This window comes from Mus caroli, unplaced genomic scaffold (assembly GCF_978045245.1).
Source record: "Mus caroli unplaced genomic scaffold, Mus_caroli_1 scaffold_2, whole genome shotgun sequence".
NCBI classification, from domain to species: domain Eukaryota; kingdom Metazoa; phylum Chordata; class Mammalia; order Rodentia; family Muridae; genus Mus; species Mus caroli.
The window spans coordinates 151,986,716-152,013,201 of NW_028227257.1; the positions used below are offsets into that span (position 1 = coordinate 151,986,716).

Below are 26,486 nucleotides of genomic sequence, written 5' to 3' on the forward strand. Positions count from 1 at the left end.
TAAATAAAGACAAGACAAGACAGAAGAGAGTAGGCTCAGGCCTGTGAGGCCTATTCTGGACTGAGACTCCACAGTTTCCTCTTATGTGGCCAAGGAGCTATGTGGGAAGTAGAACAAGAACTCTTGGAAATAAAAGACCCCACACTATTAGGAGAATAACTCCAACTCTCTGGGTTCTCATATGGGGGACATGAAGTCATCATCTCCCGCCCCTAAGGGAAGAGCCACGAGGCTGACCCTTTCTACTCCCAGTAGCATGGAGACTCTTGTTCTGTCTGCAGTGTATCCTGGGAACCTCAGAGGATGATAGAGGCCAGTGTGGCAAGGAGGCAGGAATGGCCTGTGTGTGCAAGAGAGCTTCCAGCATCAAGCAACCAAATGGTGATGGTACCCTGCTCTGCCCAATGGCTTTGCCTGTCTAAGAGTACATCCTTTTCTGTAAAATGTGCTGATGAAGTTCTCTGGCAGGGCACATTTGTGCAGAATTAAGCAGAGCTCCTGGTTCACAGTAAGCTGAAGATGGAGGTGATTGTCCATCCATCCATCCATCCATCCATCCATCCATCCATCCCATCCATCCATTATTCATCTATCCTTCCATCATCCATCCATCTATCATCAATCTATCCATCCACCATTCATCCAGCATCCATCCATCCACCATCAATCTATCCATCCATCATCCATCCATCTATCCATCCATCATCCATCTATCCATCCATCTATCCATCCATCATCCATCCATCTATCCATCCATCATCCATCCATCTATCCATCCATCATCCATCCATCCATCTATCCATCCATCATCCATCATCCATCCATCTATCCATCCATCATCCATCCATCCATCTATCCATCCATCATCCATCCATCCATCCATCCATCAATCCATACATTATCCATCCATTCATCCATCCATCCATTGCATTCACATATCATTTACTCATCTATCTACTCTCTCATTCATTCACAAATTTTCTCCTTGAACACCTCCATGGCAGATTCTCTAATCTGAGAACATGGTGATGAACAAGCCAGAATGAGTTTGGCCACCCTGCAGCCATTGAATTAGCATGACATGGACAGAGAAGTCACAGACTGACAATGGGATGATATATAGGTGGTGGTGGAAGTTTGGAGAGGTATTGTCCTCAGTGACAGAGCAATCCCACATTTGGGAGGTAGTTACAATTCCTATAGTTGTAATTCCTACAATTGTATCATCTAGACATCTGCACACATAACACACACACACCATACACATCACATACACTTATACCACACACATCATACCACATACCTATACCGTACACATAACACCACATACCTATAGCATACACATCACACCACATACCTATACCATACATATCACACCACACACCTATACCATATATCACATACACACACACACTTATACCACACACATCACACACACATTTATATTACATGTATCATACACACACATACACTACATATACACACACACTCTTATACCATACACATCACACCACACATATCACATACACATTTATACCACACATCTCTCTCTCTCTCTCTCTCTCTCTCTCTCTCTCTCTCTCTCTCTCCCTCTCACTCTCTCTCTCACTCTCTCTCTCTCTCTCTCTCTCTCTCTCTCTCTCTCTCTCTCACACACACACACACACACACACTTATACATATCACACACACAGATAAAGGAGCGTTGCTCATCCCTGTCCACACTCTATCCTCCCTGATTGTGTTTTTCTGTCTACAGTGCGGATTCACACCAACATTACATAGTCTTTCAGTCACTAAAGTATGAACAAATTGACTGCATTTTCCTTTGGCTTTTGGTTTCAGCCCCACTGCTTTAGAATAATGGCCCAAGCCATTAAGCTAAGAGTTTGATTTACAAGCTCCTATGCTCTGGATGCTGGGATCAGCCTCCTCCTTCTGTGGAAGACTAACCCTGCCTTGGGTCTCCTGGGCCTCTGGCTCCTTAACTAGAGCTGGAGATTGAGGGAAGAAATGCATCTGCAGTCAGCCAAGCAGGGCCACCCGGAGAAGCAGCCGATTAGGAGAAGCAGCTGCATGTAAGAAAAGGATTTTCTCTGCCACCTTTAAGCTCTTGTACAAATCATAGCTGGCTGCAAAGTTAACTCTCTGTTAAACCCCAGAGGCCTCGAACCCAGTCCTCCCTACAGCCTTCACCTCTTCAAGGGACTTAACACAAAGAAGGACCACTCTCTAACGGCAGACATCCAACCTCAGCATCCCATTTCCTAGATCCAAGCAGGAAGGACAGAGGCCAGACATGCTGCCCCTCCCTGAGCCTGACACTGTTACTCTCAAGAAGGAGCAAGAGACATCTGATGTCACCTAGAAGGGCACTGAGTGCAGCAAGGGGATGACATGTCACAGGAGGAACCAGGAGAATGGAGAGAGTGACTTAGAATTCTGGTCCTGCTGCTGGACCTTCCTATAAACAGTGGCCCCATTATAAACAGGTCCAGTAGAAATCCACCTGGGAGGAACAGGAACAGCGACTTTACATAATCTGACACCTTCTGGGGTGATGTGCCTGGAAGTCACAAACAGCCAGAGCAAAGGGCATACAGACAGGAAAGCAAGAACAGAGGACAGAGTGCTGGACATGTACCTGGAACAGCAGAGATATTTGGAGTGTCTGCTGCTATAGGGCCGGGAAATTACATCAAGACCTGGCTGAGGCTGGCATCCTATGGGCTTTGTCTTGCCACTTGAGAACCCAGCCCTCTGGATCCTGCCAGCTCTGGGGATTTTCAACTTAATCCAGAAGGATCTCCTTCCCTACTGAGTTTGAAAATATGTTGAAAAAAGGCAGTGGTGGCGCATGCCCTTGATCCCAGCACTTGGGAGGCAGAGGCAGGCAGATTTCTGAGTTGGAGGCCAGCCTGGTCTACAGAGTGAGTTCCAGGACAGCCAGGACTATACAGAGAAACCCTGTCTCGAAAAACCAAAAAAAAAAAAAAAAAATGTTGAAAACCAGGTGGGCATGGTGGTGCACACCTTTAGACCCAGCACTCAGGAGGCAAAAACAGGTGAATCTTTGGAAGTCCAAGATCACTGGTCTACACAGTGAGTTCCAGGACAGTCAGAAAGCTACATAGTGAGACCCTGTCTCAGGAAAGAGAGGAGGGGAGGGGAGATGAGGGGAGGGGGAGGAGGAGGAGGAGGAGGAGGAGGAGGAGGAGGAGAGGGAGAGAAGAGAAGAGAAGAGAAGAGAAGAGAAGAGAAGAGAAGAGAAGAGAAGAGAAGAGAAACATATATTAACAGTGATAAATAAGCTATCTGTATTTTCTAGTTGGTCTCCTTCTCTTCTCTTCTCTTCTCTTCTCTTCTCTTCTCTTCTCTTCTCTTCTCTTCTCTTCTCTTCTCTTCTCTTCTCTTCTCTTTTCTTTTTTCTTGAGACAGGGACTCATGCATCCCAGGTTGGCCTCAAATGCTTATTTTTAATTAAGGGTATGCTGTGTGGTTATGTCTATACGTGTGAGTATAGGTGCCTGTGGAGACTAAAGACATCAGATCCCCTGTAGCAGGTGTGAGCCACATAAGGATTCTGAGAACTCAACTCAGACTATCTACAAGAGCAGCAAGTGGTCTTAACTGCTGAGCTGTCTCTCTAGCCCCTGGCCTTGAACTCTCAATTCTCCTGCCTTGGACTCCTGGGCCCTGGGATTATAGGTTTGCCTCACTATAGCTTTTACAGTGCAGGGTCTTGAACCCATGCCTTCATCTGTGCCAGGCAAGCTAAGCTTCCTCTCCAGCCCAGGTGCAGCTCTCTAACCTCCAAATGGGGAATGAGGGAGAGCTCAAGTTTCTCACATCTTCTTTTAGCTCATCTACAAGAGACTAAATGCTCCCTAAGTTAAGTTGGACCCTATGACTTAGGGAGGAGCCTGCCCTTTCTCCATGTCCTGCTTGCCACCTCCTGTCAGCCAACACCAAAGTGGCTGGTGAAATGGTCACTGATGCTGTCTGACACTGACGCCCATGGCGGTTAGATTCTAGCAGGTAAATGGCATTCCATGATCGAGTAGGATAGAGCTGGCACTTGTGGATAAGCATGTGAGATGCATGCAGCTGTTACCAGAGCAAGCATACCTTCATGGGCTTTCTATAGAGAAGATGTGTCTACAAGGGCATCAGAAAACAGCCCGGGGAGGAGGCTAGGCGACACTGTGGCCACCTCCCTTCCTCCTTTCAAAGGCACCCTGGGAAACAGTGTTTTGGAGCAACACAAGCAATCGTGGGTGGTTTAACCAAAGACTCATGGATGGAAGCAAGTGGGGGCAGGGGAGTAACAGAGAACACCGGTGCAGTGACTGTGACAGCCATGTCCTTGGCTCACCCACGCCTCATACCAGCCTGTGCCTCTGTGAATTGTCCCATTTCATGCCACTCATGTGACCCAGTGGCATGAGAGTGTCCCCTGCCTTGGTGATGGGGAACCCAGGGCTCAGAGGCTCACAGTCACATGCCAGGTTAATAGCCAGGAAAGTGCCCAGTAGAGATGTGGACTTTGGCAGCCTCCAGGGTCAGGCTCTGGAAGAGCTGATGAGGGCTGAAGGGCTGAAGCTGAGGTCAGGGGTCAGTGGTGCTAACTGCAGGGCCTGGGCATGGGAAAGGAGAGAGAAAGGCACTCAGTCACAAGGCGTTGATGGGTGTCCAGAGGGTCGTGGCCAGCTTCGACTGTTTTAAGTCCTTGCTGTAAACTTCTCACTGCCCTCAAAGCTATTAGACTTTGATAAAACCTCTGACATCTTTCAAATTGCAGTTTGGCCCGGAGGCCAAAGAAGAAAGAGACCACTGATGCAAGACTCAGAATGCTGTGTTACAAGTGGGAAGCAGACACAATTGTGGTAAATGGCTCAAATTTGCAGGCTGAGAAGCCGCAAGCCGGCTCTATGGCTTGGCTTGCCTCATGGCTGCCCCCACACTGCAATGTGAGCACAGCCATTAGGAAGAATGAGCATATAGAAAGCACTTGGCCAGTGCCCGGCCAGAGAACAGTCCAGCAGTGCCACAATGTCTGGTCTGTGGTAGGCGTTGGCATCTTCTCCCATGAGTAAGGTATTCTCTAGCAGAGACATGGCGCTCAAATAAAGATTTAAGGTCTGATCCAGCTGATGTGGGACAATTGCCAGACTTATACTTTTGGCAAGCAGTTACCGAAGCACTCTGGATGGAGGTCAACACCTCTGCTTGGTACTTTGGGCTATATATTTACTGGGGCAGGTGGGTGATCATTCATACGTGTACTATGCAGCAAGCTGGGCCCTCTGAGGGGAATCAGACCTGCTGGCGACAGGACTTAAGGACCAGTCTGCTATCACAGAATACCCCAGGCTGGAACAGCCTGCTTGGGGTTGCTATCACATAGTACCCCAGACTGGACCAACCTGCTCAGGGCTTACATCTCAGAACAGCCCAGGCTGGGCAGCCTCAGCAGAAGATGTGGCTGTCTGGTATTGAAGGCTAGAAATTCAGTCTGCAGTACAGGCAGGTTCTGATGAGCACACCTTGCTGTGCCTGATATGAGGAATATGGAGGGGAAGGGGTAGAGAGAGATGTGGCTGTCCTTAGATGGCCAACTGTGTTATCATTGATGCTCCTGTTCACAACCTCATGTGACCCTAATCACCTCCCAAGGTCCTGCCTCCAATACCACCTCGCTGGGCTTTCACTGTGACTTGAAGGGACCCATCAGTCCTTGGTAACTTCTTTCTCAAATTCAATGCAAATCTCTCTCCTCCCGCCTCCTACCTCCTGGTTATATTTCTGGCTTCTGAAGCCCCCTGAATCCCTGGCTCCCCCTTGAACATGACAGCTTTGCAAATTTCCCAAGGCAGTTACTTTTCCACAGCTGCCAGGTTCTTAACTGCTCTTGGGGGGCAGAACTCTGAGTGTGGAAGGTAGAGCCCTGCCTGTGACACTAGGGACCCACCCAGACTGTGGCCTCTGGCCCTCAGCAATGTCTTTCACCCCTGTCATGATTTGTCAGTCTGAATGTTCTTCTGCACATTTTTGAACAAAGCTGTGGCTGAAGATGCTCGACAGATGCCCCCTGACTCCTTCCCTGTGGGGAAAACTTCCGCTGGGGAGCACCCAGGAGAGGCACTGCTGGGCTTGTGAACCACTTTGTGGTAACAATAGTAGCAGCCACACTGCCTTGAATGCCAGGGTCAGGTGCCAGATACCAAAACATGAACCTGACAATGACCCCACAGCATGGATGGACCATGCACCTCTGACTTTGTGTGTGAGAAACTAAGGTTCCTGGCCACACAGCTGAAAAGTGATAGGGCCAAGCTAGAAGTCAGCTCCATCTGCCCCAGCACCTACATTCCTACCTACAATACGCTGTCTGCCAATTGCAGAAAAGTGTGGTTGATGTGAAATTCCTTTTTGTCCCACATAGCAGACCCCAAGCAAGAGTGAGGAAGTGTTCAATCAGGGGCCCCAGAACATCTGAATTTTACTCCAGGCTGGATCTGCATCACACAGCCCTGGAATATCTTATTTACCCTCATATGCAACTCGTTGTGGACCTTCAAGTGACCTGGAAGGAGACAGCGTAGAGATATTAGAGAAAATGAAATACCTTCTTGCACTTAGAGTTGAGCAAAGCATATGGATTTCTAAGGACTCTGTTGTTTCACTTCAGGTTCCTAATTCATCCATCCATTCATCCATCCATCCATGAATGCATGCATGCATGCATCCATCCATCCATCCATCCATCCATCCATGGACCCTGGTGTCCATTCACCCATCCATTCATCTTTCCATCCATATATCCATTCCACATATTCCATGTATCTGTGCATCCATCATCTTTCCTTTTGTTTCTATAGCAAATATTCATTAAATGTCTACTGAACACACTCAATGGTTACATTTCCCCTACTTCTGGTAGACATTCCCCTAGGACACTGTCCAGAACATGGTGTTGACATTCTTCCTATCTAGATGACATGACTTGGTTAGCATCATTGACCATGGGAAAGTTCTATTCTTCTTAGAAGACAGTAGGAGAATGTGTTCCTGATCATTATTCCACTATGAGACAGAGCAACATCAAGCCCCACCCCCACAGGCTGAGACGCCAATCATCTGAGAGAGGCCCTGGTTGCCCTAGCAGTACTGCAGGAGCTGCTCGACAGCCTATATGAATACTCAATTAGGTGCAGGGAGGCACCATGTGCGCGGGACAGCAAAGGACTTAATTTACAATCGAGCACAAAATCAAAGACTCCGTCAACCGAGGAACTGTGCACTCAGAAAACCACCTGAGAAAGAACTACCCAGGAAATTTCCAGAGAAAGTAATTAAGGAATCCCCATTGACCAAATTCAGCAGCAAAATTTGGAGCTCTGGAGTTTGAAGCTCGTCAGAGATCCAGTGTCTCCTCCCATTTGATCCTTCATCAAAATGAGCTGGAGTGTCTGGGAAGGGATCGGCTCGGAGCCTCCCTGGCTCTCCCTAGCACACCTCTCCAGCACTGCATGTGCCTGCTGCATGGGGTTGTCTTGTCAAAGAAGCTGTAAGCAACAAATGAGACCACACTTTGTAAGAGGGAGTGAGATGAATGTACCTCTGCTCTTCAAGATCTGCCGAGAGCCAGTTAGTATTTATCAAGTACCCGTGGTGTGCGTGGTTCTGAGAGGCAACACACCACACCCATGCGCTCTCCTGACCAATGCTCTGGGTGCCTGGACGCACCTTCATTAGTCAGAGAAGCCAACAGGTGCTTAGGTGGCATTTCTGCGACTGGCTGTTTACAAGGACCATGTAGGACTATTGACTACATGTTCTTAGCATGCTATGGTCTATCCCAAGGGGATGCTGTTGAGATAGCCCAGGTCCCTGGGACTGTCCTATTTACAGTGGGTCCTCAGAAAGGTCCAGGATATCTCCTCTCCTAACTTTTCTAGATAAGCAAGCATGACCCTCTATGTTCTGATATTCTGAAGGGGTGTGCAAGCCACAGCTGAGCTTGGGGTACCCACTGGGTTATCCCATTGCTTGCTGGTTGGCTAAATCTCCTGTGGCTAGAGGCCTGGGGACACTTCTCCTAGAAGAATAGAGCCAAAGGACATCCATCATGCAGCCACTGCAAAGGGGGATCCCCCCTTCTCAGCAGCTCAGCTTCTCGCTGTGTTTATTGACAAGACATTGAAAGGAGACCTCCCTGCTGCTGTGAAGCTCTGTCTGTGTCCCATTCACTTCTTAGACAGTTTTTGAAAGACGAAAAGTCTGTGTGAATACACACACACACACACACACACACACACACACCACATTGGCTCCTGGGCCTGGCCTGGCTCGCAGAGGGAGAAGGGGTACAGCCAGGGTGAGGCGATTGCTGAGCCTCTTCACCTGGTCCCACAGTGCACCGCCTCCAATTAAATCAAAACGGTTTGTTTTTAATGGTCTTTTACGCTGACAAGTGGGCGATCATTTTGGGCCCACGAGCTGTCAGGGAGCTGAGGCAAATCCTCCGTTGATAATGCCCAATGCTTCCAATTAGGAGCTGCGGCCGATCCTGGCGCGCTAACGATTCCCCAGTCGCCCCCCAGGCCCCTTTGGCGCTGGCTGTTTCTTCTGCCTCCTCCACCGCAAATTACTGACACAAAACGGAAGGCCCCTCGTCTCCTCCGCCACGCCAGGCCCGGGCCCTGTTGGGTTTAATGAGCCGATGGAAGTTTCGTGGCTCCGGCGCTAAATTCTTTTCTTGTTTGACAGCTGCTCGGCTAAGGCGAGTGTTGACCTTATAAAAGATTTAGTGTCTCTCATTATTTTCTGTCAAGCTTCACAGTGATGGGTGGGTGGTTATCATTTGCATCCCAGGGTGTGTGTGCAAGTATGTGTGCTTGTGTGTGTGTGTGCATGTGTTACATGGGGGGCTTGAGATGGAGACAGAAATGGGGACAGAAAAGGGGTCTCTGTGTGACACAACACCAACGTGGCATCTTCCAGTGTGACATTCTTTCTGGGCTAAGGTGTTTCAAAGAGCAGGAAAGATTCAAGTCCAAGATGATGTATGGTTCTGGGGTTTGGGTGGAGAGAAACCGTGGTGGAGACTCAGGAGAAAGCTGCGCTGGGCCAGATACTGGGAGGAAGGACCACACTGAGGCTCGAAATGGATGGAGGCCGCATGAGAGACCTCCCCAGGGGAACTCAGTGCCAACAGAATATGTCCACAGCTTTTCCACTCTGGCTGCAACGCCTGTTCAAGATTGTAACAGTTTTAAAGGCAGATCCATTTTTTTAAAAATGGCTCATTTAAAGTAGGTGATGGTGTTATGCACTTTTAGTCCCAGCACTAGGAGGCAGAGGCAGGCAGATCTCTGAGTTCGAGGCCAGCCTGGTCTACAGAGTGAGTTCCAGGACAACCAACCAACCAACCAAACAAACAAACAAAACAAAAGAAAGCAAAAAGAAAGAGGCTCACTTAAGCTAATTATGGAAGCCTGCTGTGCTCCTGATTCTTTTCTGGACCCATAACCACACTAAAATTGTTCTGTAACTAACGAGCCTCAGGGACACCATGTTCATGCCTTCGAAGGCCCTGCTGTCCTCCCTGCCTCCTCTGAATCACTCCGTTCCATACTGCCATAGCGAAATGAGTTCCCACCAACACCACATTGACCGCCTCAGGGCCGGGTGACCTGAAGTTACCTAAGGAGGGAAAGTACATCCATTCGTCTTAGTTGCCTCAGAAGTTGGCTTTGAGGGGTCATTAAAATAAACATCTTAGTAGTTGTATTCCTAAATTCTTTGTTTTAATGTCCCATCAAGATGATTCTTTATGCAAAAGGAAATAAAATACAACTCACTAAAAAACAAAAACAAAAAAACCAGATAAACCAGGTTTCAAGTGTTCTCACTTCTTGGCTTTTTGGCTAAGATTAAAGTATAAGAAAGTTTGTGCTCCACATACTATGTCAAGATAATGAAAAGAAGAAAATGGGGTTGGTGGTGCATACACTGAGCTCAGAGGTTCAAGGGTGTTCTTGGCTATGTGATGAGAGCTGGGTCTTTTTTGAGACTTGCACTCTAGTCACTTGATAATAAAAAGATAAATGCCCCAAGTTTAACATGAGCAGACACTCTCTAAAGATGCCATCCAGACACCAGTCAACACACAAGATGCCCAGCATCACTGGCCACTGGGGAAATAAGAGCCAAAGAAAGCATCAGGAGCTACCCTGGCACTCACAAGTATGGCTACAATGAAAGAGACAATGTAAATGTTGGCAAGACTGGGAACAAACCAGAGTGCCCACCCATGTGTTGCTGGGGGAAATAAACATCCCGCCCCATCCCGTCCCACTTTTGCAAAAACACTTTGGTAGTTTGCTATGAGCCTAGACAGTCCCACAGGGCACAACGGTTCTGTTCTTACCATGTATAACCAAGAGATGCAAATATACAGCCACCCAAAGACTTGTACTCAGGCATTGCTAACAACATCCATGGACATACATGCATACATACATACATACATGGCTCAAGCATCCATTGGTTAATACACAAGTAAAGAAAATACAGCCTGCGCATGCAAGGAAACATGGTTCAGTCATAAGAGCCGGGCAGTGGTGGCGCACGCCTTTAATCCCAGCACTTGGGAGGCAGAGGCAGGCGGATTTCTGAGTTCGAGGCCAGCCTGGTCTACAGAGTGAGTTCCAGGACAGCCAGGACTACACAGAGAAACCCTGTCTCGAAAAACCGAAAAACAAAACAAAAAAAAAAAAAATCAAAAAAGAAATGGGGTCTTGCCGGGTGGTGGCGCACACCTTTAATCCCAGCACTCAGGAGGCAGAGGCAGGCGGATTTCTGAGTTCGAGGCCAGCCTGGTCTACAAAGTGAGTTCCAGAACAGCCAGGGCTATACAGAGAAACCATGTCTCGGGAAAAAAAAAAGAAAGAAATAAATAAAAAAAGAAAAGAAAAGAAATGGGGTCTTTCCATCAACCCTGGCAGACTTTGAGAACACCATGCCAATGGATAGACAAGAACCACAGGTGTCTAAACTAAAAACTGTGCCAATCCATAGGGACAGAAAACTGATGGTGACTACAGAGACCTGAGGGTGACTGTTTATTGAACCAGATGGTTCTGGGGATGGGCTGAGATTGAGGCAATGACCTATAACCCATGAATATGCTCTGATAGCTGATGTCTACACTTAGGCTAAGAAAAGAGTCAGGCCCTGCCCCAGTGTGTGTGTGTGTGTGTGTGTGTGTGTGTGTGTGTGTGTGCATGTACGCGCACACTCGTGCACATTGGTGAGGAGCTGTGCACACACACATGTACAAGTGCCTGTAGAGAGCAGAAGATGACAGCCTTGGGTGTTTTCTTCAGGCACTGCCCCCTCTCCTTTCCTTTCCTTTCCTTTCCTTTCCTTTCCTTTCCTTTCCTTTCCTTTCCTTTCCTTTCCTCTTTTCCTTTTACTTTTAAGACAGCATCTCTCATTGACCTAGAACTCAGCAACTTGGCTAGATTTGCTGGTTAGCAAACCCCAGGATATACCTGTCTGGCTTCCCCATTGCTGAAATTATAAGAGTATGTGCCATACCTGGCTTTAAAAACAAGAACAAGACCATGGGTTCCAAGGAGTGAACTGCAGCCTACACTAGCTTCTAAGCCCTTCAAATTTCTTGAAGCAAATGAACAAGCAGCTCCTGTGGGTTTGAGGAGCAGTTATTGTGCAGACTCCATTCTGTGGAGGCCAGAGCAGGCTGCTGGCTGACCTCTGATGGTAGGAGTCTGGTGTAGTCTCAGATCTCACTTACACAGTACACCTGTGGCTAGAGGGCCAGCTCGGCCTGACCTGGAGTCTGTGGGAAGTCCAGGCACACACCCTACCGTGTGACTGAGGCTGCTGTAGTATTATCCACCTCCACCAGGAGTAGCTTTATTGTGGAATTTTGTTTTCAGCTGTTAAAGACTGGCTGTAGCCACTCCTATGGCATGGTGGAGAGATACTGGTAGATTCTCACATATGTGTGTGACACGTATGTGCACGTGAATGTGGAAGCAAAAGGTTAAGATCAGTGCCTTCCTCTGACACCTCTCATCCTTTCCCTTTCTGTTTCCCAACTCTACTCTCTTAATATTATTCATTTATTATTGTGTGTGTGTGCACGTGCATGTGTGATGACCATGTGTGGGTTCAAGGGCCATGTCACAACTGAAGAGGTCAAAGGATCACTTGGTGGACTCAGTTTTCTCCTTCCATCTGTACACCGGTGCCAGAAGTCACTCTCACTACAGAGGCATCTCTCACTGCCCTCCACCTTATCTGAGGCAGCATCTCTCTGAGCCCGGAGCTCAGTGATTCTACCAAACAGCTTGGCCAATGAACGCCAGGGACTTCCTCAGTGTGGGATTCTAGGTGAGTGTTGCCACACCCAACTTTTATGTGGGTGCTGGGGATGGACTTCAAGTCTCATGCTCGTAGGCACTGACTGAGCGACTCTGTGGCCCCGGGGTCTCGTTTTCAGAGGCACAAATGCCCATGAGGTCTCCTGGCCTGGTGAGTCGGTAGACACAGACCTGGTTTTCTCTCCAGGCTTGCAAAGAGTCTTTGTCTGCACTTCGATCCCCACTGTTGTTGCGTGAGGGTGGTCCCTCCCCCAAGCCCCCAATCCCTTTCCCACCGTGAGTCAGGACTAGTGTGGCTCCAAGCTGAACAGAACCCTTGTGGGGAGGCAGGAAATTTGCCTGCACAGTTGTCAGATGTTCTTTGAAGCCCTGGCGTGTGTCAGCAGGGAGGGTCGGATTCTGTGTCCTTGCTCGGTCTATTTTTGGAGCCAGTAGCAGAATAACAATTTAGGGGACCAGATGTCTCAGGAGAGATTGTTCTCCTCATTAATTACTTAAACCACAACCTGCTACATCAGAGGGGAGACTCCAGCCTGTTCACCAAAGAGGTCTTGCCCGGACTAGTGTTCTACTGGGGCCTCTGACCTCCAGCTGCCCCGAACTTGACAGAAATTACTGGCCTGGGACTGATCCATAATTTCCAAGTGCCTCTCATTAGAGCAGACAGCCCCTCAATCTTTACAGCAGGGTCTCTCTCCCAGTCACTGCACAGTTGTCATTTAAGAAACGAAACCTCAGTGGCTGTCACCCCCACCCCCTCCCCTGAGCTCTTTGGTAGATTTTCTTTCTTTCTTTTTTCCCCACTCTGGCTATTTTCCCTTCAAACCTCTCTTCACCTTCTCAGGCTTCTTACCTGTCTCTGGAAAGCTGGGTGTCTGGTTGGAGACCAAGTGTGGTTAGGGCGAGGAGCTAAGTGTCAGAGGATATGTCAAGTGTCAGCAATGGGTATGTGTCAGAGGCTGGGAATCTCCTGAGCTCGGTGAAAAAGCCGCTTGACCGGGGCGTGTGCACAGTCTTGGGTTTGAGTTTTCCTGGCCATTGCAAGCATGGGAGGGGCGTGCATGTACCACACACCACCCCCCACTTGGGACAGTGGCACAGTTATCCAAACAGTTGTAAGACTCCATTTTGGAGCTTATTGTCAATTGCTGCTGCCCTGGCCCCTGGAGGACTCTGCCATGACAGCCTAAACCCCCTCATCTGTAGCAGAGGCTCAAACTGAAGAAATGTGGAAAATGCAAAAAAAAAAAAAAAAAAAAAGGAGAAAGCCAAATGGTATCTGTCCTTGACTTTGAGCAGGTACACCCAGGCTGGCCAATCAGCCCTGGGCTATATGCACTTGACTGATACTTCAAGTCCTTATATGTGTTCTGTCTTTCATAGAAAGGATGTATAAAAGTGGATCTGGAGAGATGGCTCACCCCTTAAGAGCACTGGCTGCTCTTCTAGAGGACCTGGGTTCAATTCCCAACACCCACATGGTGGTTTACAACTCCAGTTCCAGAGATCTGACACCTTTTTCTGGCCCATGCCAGCTCTGCATGGACCCATGACACACAGATATACATGCAAGCAAAATTAAATCCCATATGCATAAAGTAAAAATAATTTTAAATGGCATCCTGCCTGTGTTCTAGACTTTAGCTAGCCATTTTCTGTGATTATTCCCATACGACGTCATGGCTTTGAAGTGTCTACATGTTGATTCAGATAAATCTAGTGTGTTCTGTAGATTCCTACCTACATGGTGGCTGCTAGCAGTGTGGATGGGGCCATGATGAGCTGAAAGCTTGACTTCCTTTGATTTTAATTCCCTGGGATTTAACGAGCTGTACAGGGTGAGGGTTGCTGCGGTGAAAGGGTCCCTCTGGAGTGTCCACTACCTCAGTCCGCCAGGCTCCATTGGCTTGGTCCCCGTCAAGGAGCTGTGTTCTGGATAACTGTGCATTCCATGTTACCAATGTTACATATACCTCATCTATAATCCTTAAAGGACATTCTGAGAAGTCTCTCTAGGTTCCCATGTAACATAAAACACTGTTCCACTGGCAAAACGTTTGTGTCCATCCATGTGCATGTGCTTACGTACATGTGTGTGTGCATGCATGCTTACATGCACGTGTGGGTGCATGTGTGTGTGCGTGTGCTGTAAAAAAAATATGCTTTCCTCCCCAGCTCCTACTCCTAGAATGACAACTCTGAGACTATTTATTAATAAATGCCTTGACTCATTCCCTGGCTAGCTCGTAACTTATTTAACCCATTAAAGATATCCTGCATCTTCCACAAGGTCAGTTACCTTCCCTTCAGTCCTGGCCCGCTTCTTCCTTCACTTCTTCCTTTTAGTCTCTCCCCATTTCCCAGAATCCTTTCTCTTCCTGTCAGTGTCCCACCTCCTATTTCCTGCCTCATCTCATTGGCCATTGGCCTTCCTTATTATTATTTTTTTTTATTGACAGGTGATGCTTATGAGAAATTCTCTCTACAGTGTGTGTGTTGAAAACTGGGTGTAGGGAGGTGCACACTCCCCTGTGTTTGTGCATGAACCTGTATGGACCCTGAAGATCAACTTCTGCTGCTGCTTTTTTACCTTATTCTGAGTCTGTCTCTCGTTGGACCCAGAGCTCACCGTTTCGGCTAGACTGACTAGCCAGTGAGTGCCTACTTCCTCGTGCTGGGATCATAGGCAGTTACCATTGCCCCTGACTTTTGTGTGGCTCCTGGGAATCTGGCCTTTGTGCCTGGGCAGCAATCACTTTACTGACTAAGCCCTCTGACCAGCCTCTCATTTTTGTTAGATGAGGTTTCACTTGATAGCACAGGCTGGTCTCAAACACGTCTCTGCTTCCCAGTCCTGGCATTACCAGTACTCCTCACTGCAACCAACCAGCATGCAGGCATTGTCAGTGCTGACCTTATGGGCCCGGAGTGGTGTGCTCCACTCCTACCCCCATCACTTTCAGATCCCCTGTGCCTGCATCTGTTGGCAATGGATGCCTCCACTCTGGCAGCTGCCTGCTCATGTCTTCCACCCATGAGTCCATCATCACAGGACACATTCCTTTCCCTGGCCAGCTTCACTTCATTTTTGTGGCTCTGCATCCAAGTCTCTTCCAAAAGACTGTTCTCAGTACAGACTCTCTTACAGAATAAACTTGGCCCAAGGGGGAAATGTTTATTGGTTTTGTTTTTTTTTTTTTTTTTTTGGTTTTTCAAGACAGGGTTTCTCTGTATAGCCCTGGCTGTCCTGGAACTCACTTTGTAGACCAGGCTGGCCTCGAACTCAGAAATCCGCCTGCCTCTGCCTCACGAGTGCTGGGATTAAAGGCGTGCACCACCACGGCCCGGCTGTTTTTTTTTTTTTTTTTTTTTTTATGTATATGAGTACACTGTCACTGTCTTCAGACACACCAGAAGAGGGCATCAGATCCCTTTACAGATGGTTGTGAGCCACCATGTAGTTGCTGGGATTTGAACTCAGGACCTCTGGAAGAGGTCAGGAGGATCAGACATCCAGTGTCATCCTCAGCTATAATTCGAGTTCAAGGCTAGCCTGGGCTAGGGATTGGGGGAGGGGCAGCGTTAAAAGAGAATGACTGGAATGGGGGGTGGGGGGAGAATGCAATTACAGTTTCAAAAACATTTTTAAAAAGGGAATGGTCAAAATAGTCAAAATTTGCAAGAGGAGCTAAAAGAGACTTAGAGGGAAAGAGCTGCTGACATTGTTGATGGAGTGCTGAGAACAGAAAAACCTTCCAGTGCAAGGGTAGTTGGCCAAGCGGGCAACTGTGGGAGCTAAGGAAAGGAACAACAGTGAACTCGCAGGAGCAGGAAGAATAAAAACAGTGATGCTAAGAGTAACCATCAACAGCACAGGAAGGGCAGGTACCCAGAGTGAAGCCTGTCCCCAGAGCCTGTTAGAAGGGAATGGGTGCTTGTGGGTAGAGCCCGGGGAAGCAGGACATGATGGGGGGCAGGGGGCAGGGGCCAGGCTGGCTCTAGCCCAGCTCTCCCCTTGTTAACTGCATACTCAGAGATAGCTTTCTGCTTCTGGGCTGGGCATTCTTTAGCTGCGGTGTGTTGCATTCACAAAGTCTCTGCCAGCCCCAAATTTCTGAGATCCTTTTATTCAACCCAGCTGCTGGGAACAAAGGACATGGCCCATGAGGGGATGGTGACCCCTAGGCACATTGGGGATAAATCTATCCTGGCATCTCCCATCAGTTCCCTGCTTGGACTAACTGACCCAGGCCACACTTGCTTGCTTTCATTTTCTCTAATTTGCCCAAATTCCTCCCACTTCAGACCTTAGGTTAATCCCTCCTGTCTGGGATATTTCTCTTCTTCCTTCCCCTGAGCAGCCTCTCATCCTCTCTAGAGATTCTGCCTATCCCCATAAAGTTAGATTCTCCTGTCCCAGATCTCATTTAACAGCTCTGGTGTAAACTGTAATTCAGCAGTTGCGTGCTTAGCCACTGTGCCGCTGGGCAGTGTGGGCAGGGCTTGTCCTGTCTTCCTCTGTGGTGTCTCTAGGGCACTGTGGAGCAGACTCTCAGGTTCATCTTTGAAAAATGTTTAGATTTATGCAGTGCCCCGCCTTTAGGCAGGGCCACACCTTTGCTGACTAGGGGTAGGATTACAGGTTTGGAGTGGTCCGTGGACTGCTAGCTAGCTGCTATGGGCATGCCTTTTATTTACCTGTGCTGACCTCAGAGTGGCTCAGAGCTCCTCTCAGCAAAGCTGTCTCCTGCCAAAGCCATTACAGTGTCTTAGCTCCAGGCGGAGACAGACTGTGGATGGCTTAATTTAGAAGCATCTCAGAAGGAATTCCTTACTCCATGTCTCTTCATCATCGACTCCACGGGGTCTCACGGTCATGACCATGCAGGGGGACTCAGGCTGATGCTTAAAGGGACCCTCCAGGGCGGCAAGTGGCTCCTCTGTCAGGGGAGCTATGACAGAAGACAGGAGCTTAGTCCCAAAGTCTACCTCGAACCTCTGATCCTCTTGCCTCTGCCCCCCCCCACCATGCTAGAGTTCACAGGGGTGTGCCACCATGCTCAGTGTGTGCACCGTTAGGGGGACCCCAGGACCTCATGTATGCTAGGCAAGCACTCTACTAGCCGAGCCACACCCCCAGTCACCGTCACCAGAAAGAGAAAGGTCTCTTTCTGGAGGCCTACTTCCTTGAATTGGCTTCTAGGTGAGTCAGCAAGTTGGCCACTAAGCAGATCCCTAGAGTCTTACTTCTCAGGTGACCCGAAGCCCAGGAGGTGTACAGTCCCTCTTACCTCTGCTGACACTCCTTCCCTCTAGAGCCTACCTTCCCCTCCCAATACTCCCAGCTCCACCTTCACTGACCACCTGAGGCCACATGAATTACATCCTTTTTAATCGGCCCACTTGCCTCTCTATTGGGTCTGTCCTGTTTAACCACGTCTCCAGTACCGTGCACGCCTCATGCTGAAAGAATATCATGCCTCAAAGAACCTAGTGCTGCGTGCGCACATCTGCCCCAGCTCCCACTGCAAGTGAGTCCAGCACAGAGGCTGTCCTACAGTGGTGTGCTTGTGGCTTGCTCCACAGTTAGCCTGGTGCTGCTGACAACAGAACAGGTGAGGGATGCCCATGCAGTCTCTGAAAAGGACTCCTCACAGCCCAAACACCCAGTCAGGAAGAAAGCCCATGCCAAATGGAGAAGGGACTGATGACAGGTAAGAAATGTGAGTTTAGCTGGGCATGGTGCACACCTTTAATCCCAGCACTGGGAGGCAGAGGCAGGCAGATCTCTATGAGTTTGAGGCCAGCCTTGACTGCAAAGTGAGTTCTAGGACAGTCAGGGCTATGTAGAGAGAACCTGTCTTAAAAAACAAACAAACAAACAAACAAACACCTAAAAACAATAACCAAGAGATAAGAGTTTAACTATCACAGAAGACAGTTGATGCTTAGTAATGTATTCCAGATGGATGGATTGATGCACATTTCTGCTTTAGTGAGATTGGTAAATGGCATGTGCAAAATGAACATGTTTGTGTGTGTGTGTGTGTGTGTGGAGGCCAGAGGTCAACATCTAGAGTCCTGTCTCCTTAGGCAGTGCTCACCTTGGTTTTTTATTTTATGTACATAAGTATTTTGCCTACGTGTATATAAGTGCACCACATACATGCTGTGCCCTAGGATACCAGCAAAGGGCATGTGGATCCCCTGGAGTTGGAGTTACAGTTGGTTATGGACTGTCATGTGGTGCTAGGAGGCAAGCCCGTGGTCCTCTGCAAGGGCTGCAGGTGCCTACCCTTAAGTGCTGGGCCACCTCTCCAGTATCTATTCACCATAAGTTTTCAGACAGGGCTCACATTGGGACCTGGGGCTCACCAAGTAGGCTAGACTGTCAGCGCCAGATCCTGTCTCTTTCTCTCTAGCCCTGGGATTACAGACATGTGTGTCTATAACGGCTTATATGTAGGTGCTACAGATCAAACTCAGATCTTTATGCTTGCAAGGCAAACGCTTTACTAACTGTAGAGTTTAATTTCTATGGTGTGATTAAATACCCTGACAAAACCAATTTTAAGGGAGAAAGAATTTTAGCTCACAGCTCCAGGTGACAGTTCATCATTGCAGAGAAACTGAGGCAGGAACTTGAAGCAGCTGGTCATGTTCACAGTCAAGAAAGAGGAGAGAGAATGAGAACATGCGCGTTAGTGCTCTGGTCACTCTCTCCGCTTACACAGCTCAGGAACCCCTGCCTAGGGAATCGTTCTCCCACAGTGGCCTGGGTCTTCCCACACCAATTAATCTCCCACAGACCAAACTGAACTAGACAATTCCCTTATGAGACTCTCTTCCCAAGTGGTTTCTTATTATGTCAAGTTGACAATCAAAAGTAGCAAGTACATCGATTGTGCTATCTCCTCAGGCCCCACAAAAGAACATTTCTACTAGAACTTCTCTTGTAGTATGTGAGTCAGCTGAACAGTTCCACGGGGATGGAAGCATCTCCTGCAGGAGTGCTCTACAATATATATATATATATAACAGGAGGCTCCTATAACAAGTCACCCTAAGCGTGGGGGCTAAACAATAGAAATGAATTCTCTCACAGTTTTGGAGAATGGAAAGCTAAAGCTAAGGCACAGCTCTTTCCAACGGTTTCAAGGAGGCACTCCTCTAGGCTCTGGTGGCTCCTGGCATTTCTGGGCCAAGGTCCAGCACTGTAACCTCTTTCATGGCCTCCTCTGTGTCTTCTGTCACTTAAAAAATGTCAGGGGTAGGGAAATGGCTTAGCTGGTAAAGATATTTGCCTCAGACTTCTAAAACGCATGTGTGATACTCGAGGTGATGGTAAGGTAAGAGGGAGAGATGGGTAGATCTCCTGGAGTCAGAAGGCTTGGCCTCTGCCGGCGGTCATCTGGGCCTATGACAGACCTTGTATCAAACAAAAGATGAGAAACACCTAAGGACCAGTACCATAGGCTGTTCTCTGATTGTCACCTTCACACCATGCATGCATGTACACACAAGAACACACACACACACATAAAAACCAACCAACAAACAAAAATACTATTCTGGCATGGGGAGATTATCTCAGTGGCTCAAGCACTTGCTGAATGAGCCTAAGAGCCTGACCGTGAATCCCCAGGACACACATCAAGAAGGCAGGTATGGTGGCACGTGCCTGTGACTTCTTTGCTGAGGAAGTAGAAACAGGTGGATCCTCAAACTCCCTACCCAGCCAGCCTGATATAGCGAGTTCTGGGTCAGTTAGAGACCCTGTTAAAAACTAAACTGGGGAGCAATTGAGGAAGCCATCTTCTGTTCCGGCTGGCCTCTCCTCCTGCTGCTGTCAGCAGAGCGCTGGGACTAGCTGTGCCCAGCCGCATCCACATCTTTTTATTTGATTTCAGAATCGTCTTTTATTTTTCAGTGTGATGAAGGTTTAAAGTTTATGATTGTGCATATGTCGGGTGGAGATGTGTGGAGGTCAGAGGACAACTTTGTGAAATGGCTACATTTCACCTTTCTGTGGGGTCAGGAATGGAGCTCAGGTCATCAGGCTTGGCAGCGAGTGCCTCTACCCTTTACCCAGCTCACCGCCCATACTTACTTATTTTAAAACAAGGTTTAGGTGTTGGAGAGATGGCTCAGTGATTAAGAGCACTGGCTGCTCTTCCAGAGGACCCAGGGTCTGTTCCCAGCATCCATACGGCAGCTCTAGTGCCCTCTTCTGAGCCCTGAGGGCACCAGGCATATGTTTGTGGTGCACAGACACACATGCAGGCAAAACACCCCCACACATAGAATAAATAATAGGTTTTAAAATTAGAAGCACTGGCTGCTCTTGCAGAGGACCAGGGGTTCAGGTCCCAGGGTCCATGTCAGCTCACAACTACCTATCGCTCTAATTCAGGGGGGTCTGACCCCCTCTTCTGGCCTTCCATGGGTACTGCATGCATGTGCTGCTGCACATGTATGTAAGGAAGACACTCATCATACAACACAAAAGAGGAATAAGTAAACATTTAGCAATAATAACAATAACAAGGTTTCACTAATTTCCCAGCTGGCCTCAGTCCTGTGCTTCTCCTGCCTCAGCCTACCCAGTGACTGGATTATAGGAGTGTGCCACCACACCCCACAGGAGAGTCTTCTTGGAAGAAGGAAAATTATTTTTCAGTGATGTTGTAACAGAATGGAAGGCTATTTTGCATAGTGTTAAACATTTTGGAAAACCGTGTCTTTTACTAATGTAGACACTGAGGAGCAAACGGCTTATGTTTTTTTTTTTTTCCTTTTTTTTTATTAGGTATTTTCCTCATTTACATTTCCAATGCTATCCAAAAAGTCCCCAATACACTCCCCCCCTCCCCTTCCCACCCACTCCCACTTTTTGGCCCTGGTGTTCCCCTGTACTGGGGCATATAAAGTTTGCAAGTCCAATGGGCCTCTCTTTCCAGTGATGGCCGACAAGGCCATCTTCTGATTCATATGCAGCTAGAGACACGAGCTCCTGGGTACTGGTTACTTCATAATGTTGTTCACCTATAGGGTTGCAGATCCCTTTAGCTCCTTGGGTACTTTCTCTAGTTCCTCCATTGGGGGCCCTGTGATCCATCCAATAGCTTACTGTGAGCATCCATTTCTGTGTTTGCTAGGCCCCGGCATTGTCTCACAAGAGACAGCTATATCTGGGTCCTTTCAGCAAAATCTTGCTAGTGTATGGAATGGTGTCAGCATTTGGAAGCTGATTATGGGATGGATCCCTGGATATGGCAGTCTTTAGATGGTCCATCCTTTCGTCACAGCTCCAAACTTTATCTCTGTAACTCTTTCCATGGGTGTTTTGTTCCCAATTCTTAGAAGGGGCACAGTGTCCACACTTTGGTCTTCGTACTTCTTGAGTTTCATGCGTTTAACAAATTGTATCTTATATCTTGGGTATCCTAAGTTTTGGGGCTAATATCCACTTATCAGTGAGTACATATTGTGTGAGTTCCTTTGTGATTGTGTTACTTCACTCAAGATGATGCCCTCCAGGTCCATCCATTTGCCTAGGAATTTCATAAATTCATTCCTTTTAATAGCTGAGTAGTACTCCATTGTGTAAATGTACCATAATTTCTGTATCCATTCCTCTGTTGAGGGACATCTGGGTTCTTTCCAGCTTCTGGCTATTATAAATAAGGCTGCTATGAACATAGTGGAGCATGTGTCCTTCTTACCGGTTGGAACAGCTTCTGGATATATGCCCAGGAGAGGTATTGCTGGATCCTCCGGTAGTATTATGTCCAATTTTCTGAGGAACCGCCAAACTGATTTCCAGAGTGGTTGGACAAGACGGCTTATGTTTTAAAAGGCACACTGGACTGATAACCAGCCACCAGGGACAGAACTCCTCTGATCATAATGCCTGCTGGAGACTAGGAGACCTAAGAATGAGCCACTGGATGACCCCTCAGCGGGGTGCCCAAGGCTCAGAGACACACAAGCCACTCTCTTGAGAAGTTCCAGCTGTCTTTTGGGAGCAAAGGGTTTCTCTGCCGTCAGTTCCCTCTGTGCGGACATTCCCGGACCTGGCTCAGAGGATTGGGCCCTGAGCCAGACTTCCCACTAAATTCTTTCTTCTCCTTTCTCTCTGATATTTTATCCTCTTTCCTGGGTCTCTTAACTTTGCTACATGAAGGCCATGAGCTGATGCTGAGAACATGGCTCAGTCAGTAAAGTGCCTGTTGCCACATTTGTGTTCCAGAACCAGTGACCGCTGGTGGTGCCATTCTGTCACCTAGTCCTGGCTAGGGGAGGCTTCAGAGGCAGGCAGACCCCTGGTGTTTTGTGAGCTTCAAGTTCAGTGGGAGGCCTTGTCACAAAAAATAAGGGGCTGGAGTGGTGCCTCAGCAGCTAAGAAAGCTGGCTGTTCTTTGAGAGGACCAGCAACACACAACCACCTGAAACTCCAGACCCAGAAGATCTGACAAACTTCTGGATTCTGCAAGCGCTAGCCCATATGTCACACACACACAGGCTGCTGACCCAGACACAAACCCACAAGGCCGACACTGGCCTGGGTTCTTGATCAGGACCTCATGTCTGAGGCCCTGAAGCCACCAGTGCTCCTGACAATACAAACCTGTGTCTGTCGGTCCTCTACCTCAGCACCCCATCGCATCCTGAACTTAAGCTATAATTGAGCTGGGTCTGCAGGCATTCCCTCTCTTTGCCTAGGAATGCCATACATGTCCTTCCAACAGCTCTCCGCAAGTCTCTCCTCCAGGCTCCTCCTCTGGACCCACCCAGCCTTGGGTTCAGGCTGTTATCATCGAATGCACCTACTTTCCCTGACTGTAAAGAAGTACCCTGGAAGTTGTTGGGAGACATTCGCTCTCCTGAAGGGCCCTTTCAGAAGAGTAGGTCTTCCTGGCTCAGTGTTATGTCTGTGTCAGATTCAGAGCTGTGTTCAATAGGCGTGACTGAGTGAGAGAGGGAGAGAACAGACAGACGCTATCAGTGGTCAGCTAGAGCCTACATCTTCCTGCCCTATGGTATCCCAAAGAGAAGCGCTGATGTACAGGGTCTCCCAGCCTCTGGAGTGGACCAGTCCAGGGGCATCAGCAGAAGAGACAGGTTCTGCAGGTTCTCGACTTGCCACTGTTTCTATAGAGGGAAGGGACAAGTTGAGCAACTGAGGCACAACAGCTTGCCTTTGCTTAAGCTTTAGATTTTAAATTCGTGTTTTTATATGTATGAGTGTTTTACCTGTGAGTACCATGTGTGTGCCTGGTATCCAAGAAGGCCAGAAAGATCCCCTGAGGCTGGAGTGCTTGTGAGCTAACATGGGGGTGTTAGGAACTAAACTCGGGACCTCTGCAAGAGCAGCTGATGCTCTTAACTGCTGAGCCATCTCTGCAGCCCATCAACCCTTTTAAAAAATTTGCACTTTGCCTGGCAGGGGACGAAGCCATGGTCTCACACAAGCCAACACCCTCTCCCTGAGTCACACCAGTGTCCCATGGTAGTCCTTGAATTTGTCTCTTTCCCACGTTTTATTTTGTTTTGCTTTGAGTCTGGGTCTCATGTAGGCCAGGCTGGCTTTAAACTTACTATGTAGCTGGGGATGATCTTGAATTTCTGATTTTTCTGCCTCAAGTACTGGGACTGCGGCCTGGTGTTATTTGGTGCCAGGAATGGGACCCAGGGCATCTCTCACAGTAGGCAAGTACTGAGCCGTGTGCCCAGTACTCCGCATGCCCTCTCTTTGTTATTTTCTTGCATTGTAATGTAACATGTCCTGGAACTGTGGCTCTGGTAATTTTGAGAATCATGTTGTCCCCACAGGAGGGAAGAAATTAGATTGTTGTCTTGGAGGACAGAATGTGCCCGCCCCCCCCCCCGTGTGTGTGTGTGTGTGTGTGTGTGTGTGTGTGTGTGAGTGAGTGTGGTGTGTGTGTGAGTGTGGTGTGTGTGTGTGTGTGGTGTGTGTGTGAGTGTGTGTGGTGTGGTGTGTGTGTGTGTGGTGTGTATGTGTGTGTGGTGTGTGTGTGAGTGTGAGTGTGTGGGTGTGGGTGTGTGTGCATGAGCTCACACACTCGGGTTTGGCAGCAAACATCTTTACTTCCTGAGTCATCTTTTGGGGTTTTAATGGTAAACTATCGTCATGTGAAGGTTACCAGGTCCTACTGAATGTCAGCTCCAGTCACTGCCGGTGACGTCTACCGACAGGTATCTTTCTCAGCAATAAACTGAAAAGAACCTATGGCAGCCACTGTCCCTGCTATGGTAGCCACCGTCCCTGCTGCTTTGCCCGGCCTGCCCCACTCACAGCTCCTTTCATTATTCCTCCAGGATTGAGGCCTGGGGAGGGATGTGGGAGCACAGGCCAAGCCTCAGTTGACTGAGCCTCAATCAGCATCCTTTCCCTCTGTCCACAGGTGACTTCCCATCTTGCTACGTTCCCTACTGAGGCTGATCGCCAGAGAGCCCTCAAAGCCCACAAGGAAGAGTATGCTGTGCGCCAGGGCACCCTGCGGATGGGCAACTACACCCACCCCTAGCCCTCCCCACAGGAGGAGCCTCTGAGATGCACTAGAAAAAAACCCCAAGGAACTCAGTTTCTCACCCCCCCCCCGCACCCCCTGCCAACTCCAGAAAGATAGTCCTACATTGTGACACAGCCCTTTGCCACAGGGACCTACTTTTTTCTTTATAAGAACCCTGACCCCCCTCACCCTTTTGTTACACAACATCACCCTTGTCTTCCCCCAGTTTTCCTGTGCCTAGAAACCACCATCCTCCTCAAAATTCTCTTTCCCTCCCCCTCTTCTTCTCCCCCCATTCTCTCTTCTTCCTTTTCTCTTTCCATGTTCACCCCTTCCTCCTCTTCCAGGAGATCCACTCTGCCTCTTTGCAAGTCTTACTTTACATGATAAATCAAAAATACAAGGCAATTCTTTAAAAAAAAAAAAGCCAGGCAAAGAGTCAATTTCACAGTCCTGCCTATGCCTGTTTTGTTTTTTTTTGTTTTTGTTTTTGTTTTTGTTTTCCAGCAGAAAGTGTAGCACCAGCAGGCTTTGAAAGCACTCATTTCTTATTCCAAACATGAATTTTAATTGCCCTTCTGGGGATGACTGGGGTCTCGACATGGCAGGATTCTCTCTCTGGGATGGTTCATTACTCAGGGCCAGGCCCCGCCCTCAGTGCTGTGGCCCTGTCAATCAGGCAGACCAGCATGGACTTCTTAAGGCCACTTGGATGGGGCTCATCCTTCCAAAGGAGAAGGTCTTGTGCTGGGCAGGTGGCTAGGTTCCAGTTATGGGACATCTCTAGTACCTTGAATCACACCTTTCTCTGGTGTCTTTGGCTTCTCTCCACAAATTACAAAGGAATTTATTTTAAATATAAAAAGATGCCTTGCCCTCTTCTCCTTGTGTCTTTATTTGACAGCACACTGTAACAGGAATGAACTGATGTGCAACGTGGATGTTGCTACACCGAACCTTTCGAGGTAAGCAAACCTCGACATCATGTCCACAGAGCCCTTCCTCGGGCCAGTTTTTAAGGCCCCAAGAGCTTGTCTTAGTCACTGTTCTATTGCTGGGAAGAGACACCATGACAACAGCAATTCTTATAAAGGCAAGCATTTTACTGGGGCTGGCTTACACTTTCGGAGGTTTAGTCCAGTATCTTCAGGGCAGGAAGCATGGTAGCATGCAGGCAAGCATGGTGCTGGAGAAGGAGCTGAGAATTCACAGGCAGCAAGAAGAGAGAGCCACTGGGCCCCATTTGAGGATTTGACTCCCCAAAGCCCACCCCCAGTGACACACTTCCTCCAAAAAGGCCACAACTCTTATTCCCTGTTAAACAGTGTCACCACTCCCTAATGACCAAGCATTCAAATACCCGAGCCTGTGGGGGCCATTCCTATTCAAACCACCACAAAGCCCCAGGACTCATCTGTGCCCCTGCCTGGCTGATGCCTGGATAGGGAGCCTGGCACTCATTTCTTTCTAACCAACCCCACATACACAGAACTGTTTTCCCACAAACCTGCTTCCTCCTCAGTCTCCCCAGGTT

The 26,486-nt window shown here is 48.4% G+C and overlaps 1 protein-coding gene across 1 annotated transcript in view; it reads left to right on the plus strand.

Annotated features, from left to right (window-relative positions):
* Nucleotides 1–25,822, plus strand: part of Cfap77 (cilia and flagella associated protein 77) — a 127,733-nt gene extending 101,911 nt beyond the window's left edge. The window contains exon 6 of the mRNA XM_021156178.2: nt 24,845–25,822. Coding sequence (XP_021011837.1) covers nt 24,845–24,967 — 123 coding nt within the window. The 3' untranslated portion in view covers nt 24,968–25,822. The remainder of the gene's footprint in view (nt 1–24,844) is intronic.
* The last annotated feature ends 664 nt before the right edge of the window (nt 25,823–26,486 follow it).